Source organism: Oryzias melastigma, linkage group LG15, assembly GCF_002922805.2.
Source record: "Oryzias melastigma strain HK-1 linkage group LG15, ASM292280v2, whole genome shotgun sequence".
Classification (NCBI taxonomy): Eukaryota; Metazoa; Chordata; class Actinopteri; order Beloniformes; family Adrianichthyidae; genus Oryzias; species Oryzias melastigma.
This window is the reverse complement of record NC_050526.1, coordinates 5,356,786-5,359,965: the sequence shown is the minus strand read 5'-3', so window position 1 is coordinate 5,359,965 and position 3,180 is coordinate 5,356,786. Positions and strand designations below refer to the sequence as shown.

The 3,180-nt window shown below is 33.6% G+C and overlaps 2 protein-coding genes across 7 annotated transcripts in view; both read left to right on the top strand.

The window, feature by feature from the left end:
- Nucleotides 1–1,604, top strand: part of LOC112162211 (monocarboxylate transporter 9) — an 8,840-nt gene extending 7,236 nt beyond the window's left edge. For all 3 annotated transcript variants that reach the window (XM_024297951.2, XM_024297950.2, XM_024297952.1), the window contains exon 6: nucleotides 169–1,604. In XM_024297951.2, coding sequence (XP_024153719.1) covers nucleotides 169–353 — 185 coding nt within the window. In that variant the 3' untranslated portion in view covers nucleotides 354–1,604. The remainder of the gene's footprint in view (nucleotides 1–168) is intronic.
- Nucleotides 1,605–2,023: 419 nt separating this feature from the next.
- LOC112162210 (protein FAM13A) overlaps nucleotides 2,024–3,180 on the top strand; it is a 29,067-nt gene continuing 27,910 nt past the window's right edge. For 2 of the 4 annotated variants that reach the window (XR_004949250.1, XM_036215672.1), the window contains exon 1: nucleotides 2,024–2,517. Coding sequence is in view for 3 of the 4 variants with exons in the window: in XM_036215672.1 (XP_036071565.1) it covers nucleotides 2,488–2,517 (30 nt within the window). In the remaining variant the exon portion in view is untranslated. The remainder of the gene's footprint in view (nucleotides 2,518–3,180) is intronic. The other 2 variants (XM_024297947.2, XM_036215673.1) reach the window with 1 other exon arrangement.

Genomic DNA, 3,180 nt, shown 5'->3' with positions numbered 1-3,180 from the left:
TATATATATCCAGGTATAATAAGTATATTGTATATATATATATATAATATACTTGTTATACTTGTATATCTGTTTACCGTCAAATATTTATATATATATTTACCGATATGTCATTTTATCCTTTAAGAAAGTCATTTTGTTTTAATGTTTGTTTTTTTTTCTTCACAGGTTGGTTCTTTGACTGCACTCAGTCCTACGATTTGGCGTTTTTCTTCAGCGGGAGCTGTGTGTTGTTAGGAGCGTGCATTCTTCTCCTGCTCAGCCTTCCCTGCTGGAAAAAGAAACCCGCTGACATCGATCGACCGGACATCCAGTATACTTGCACATGTGACAAAGTCGCCTCTGTATCTTGAAATTGTTGCACTTTTCAAAAAAGACCTGAAGATCTAGCTGTCGAGGCAGTTGTGTCGCCAGAACATTTTTGACACTTTTTTTTTCTTCAAAGGAGGATTTCCTTGACTTCTGCTGAGAGGTCGCTTTTGTACCAAATCTGTATAATTCTGGCTGTTAAAACTGTAGATGTTTTACTCCTGCTGTGGTACAGTTGGCACTCCTCTGGGTTTCTTACCAGATCGCGGGTTCGATCCGGTTATCGTCGCAGTCCAGTTTAGTCAGGAAGAGCAAAAACTTCAACACTGTGCAAATCAGTGGTCACCCCTGAAATAAGGGGAGCAGCATAAAGACCACTACATTTTATGTCATACCCTTTACTAAACAACATCTAATTTACAAAAATTTGTTTCTTAGTCCATTCATTTTCATCATACACTTTGGTTTTGCAAGTCAAGCTGTGAAACACAAATAAAGCTGTCAACAGGTATAAAATCCGCATTATAAACTTTTATGGTTTTGAACAGAGGTGCTCCCTTTTTCTTTTTCTTTTTTGTGTCTTGTTTTGTGCTTTTAAGAAAGTTTAAAAAAAAACAAACATATTATTTCTCTGTGTTACCAAAGCATGGCGAGGCCGGTCCACACACGGAGCGTGTGTTGGAATAACGCCTTGTTTTCTCGTCATCGTGTGAATGCTCCACTTGTTTTTCTGAAAGATTCAGAAATGTGCTAAAACACCAGATCTATGTCAAACCTTGGCGGCATGATAATTCTGTGAGGCATGATCACGAGTACAGTTTGTTATTGTTATTATTTGTTTGTCATGTTTATCCGTGTGCTGTATGTATGCGTCTGTACACACATTTTTGTGTGTGTAGATTTTATTTTTGTATATTGCCTAGTTTTTAAAGCCTCATGTTTTTTTTGTAACGAAGAAAACTGGCCAGTACCTGGTTAAAACGTTTTAATTTTAGTGCCTTTTTGAACTTCTCAAGACCACTACAAATGTCTAGTTTGAGTAGTAGATGTAAGAGTACATTTGGGATTTTAGTTTTAATTGTAGACTGTTTTGTAGAAATATTAGTTTTTTTTAATTGTTAAAATATTTATGTCTGCCTATCTGTACTGTTTATTTTATTTGATCTCATTTGAAAGATTTCAATAATATTCTTTTTTTGTTTGTTTTAATGACATTTAAACATGTTTTTTATGGCGTTGGTGAAACTGCCCCACATGCTTTATGATGTGACCAATAAAAGAGGTAGTAACATTTATTTTTGGGAAATTTGTTGTATTTTAGTGTTGCAAAAAAGCTAATTATTTGGTGAAATAACTTAAATTTGCTTAGGTGAAAATATAATAAACAGAAAATGAATGTATAACTTTTAAACAATGATGAAATGAAGTTTATTGAATACATTTTTAAAAATAAGTAATTTAGGTACTTTTGGAGTCATTTTTTAATCAATAATTGTAATCAATCACTAAAGAATGATACCTTTAAAAATGCTATATGATTAAACAAGAATATAAGGAGAAAAAAACGAAAATAAATAAGAAAGTATAGGACAATAACAACAAACACACTGTGTGGAAATAAAAGTATATAAACAACAATTTAAAATTCCTAAATTATTTTAAAAAGGTAAATTTAAGCGATATTTATTACAATTTATCATTAAAAAAATCTGCATTAGCGTTTCAAAGAGTCTTTTGGTCCTCCTTGTTTGCCATCATGACTCATGCATTTTCCCCTCTATTACAAAAATAAAACGCCCCTAGCGGCTGTTTTATGAACTGCAACGCAATTTGAAACTCAAGAAGAAACGGAATCCCAAAGAGTTCATTTTCCCCATCATGCTCTTTCTGCACGACTCAGGTAGAAAATAAGGGTCAAAAGCGGATTTACTTCATCACCCTGACACCCTCACACCCCCCTTGGTGGTTGCCACGGTAACGTGGGTCTCACGTTGTGGTCTCACACACCTGGTTACTATAAACATTTCCGTGGAAGCTGGAGAGGAAGTCGACGAACTCTACAAGAAAAGGTGCTTATTTGGTATAACATTATGGACGCGTGTGATGGTTTGGAAGTTTCTGGAAATCATGGATCTTGAAAAGAAGTTAATCTTCTTCGTTTGTCTACTGAGCTAAAACATGGGCGCAGGCGCATCAATATCACTCTGTGTAAGTAACATATACCTTTACTGTATTTTTTCACCTTTAATTTGTGTTTTTGTACAAAAAAAGTAGAAAAATCATTTTATTTATACTGGAAACAAACAATTTTATGTGACTTATTTCCTGAAAGTGGTTCTGTTCATCTTAATATTGATGTATTCAGTTGTTGCCATAGCGACAAACGCTTTGACTTGGGTCTGGCTCTCACAGGTGATGCAAGTATGATAAATAATGGAGCATTTTTACTTAACAATATTACTTTGAAGCACTTTTAAGATTATAAGAACCAGTAATAAAAGATAAATAAATACAATAAATATGATATTTAATTTTTTTATACATTTAAGGTAAAAATTGTATCAATAGTTGGAAATTTGTAAGTATTTTGGAAAACATGTTTGTGTGTATTTGCTGTATACTTACTGTTAGTGAAAATTGTACAACATATTACTTCAAAATAATCTAAATACAGTATGAAGTAGGAGATGCTCTACTAGTTCATCAGTTCATGACACTGCATTAATAAAGCTATTTTTTTTGTACTCTGGAAATTCTTTTGCATAATGAATTTGTCCCCAAAACAACAACCTCATTAATGAACCTGCTGTAAATTACTATCCGTCCCTTCAGACTGACCCTTCCTCAGTGAGAATCCTCAGGCCTAGTGCT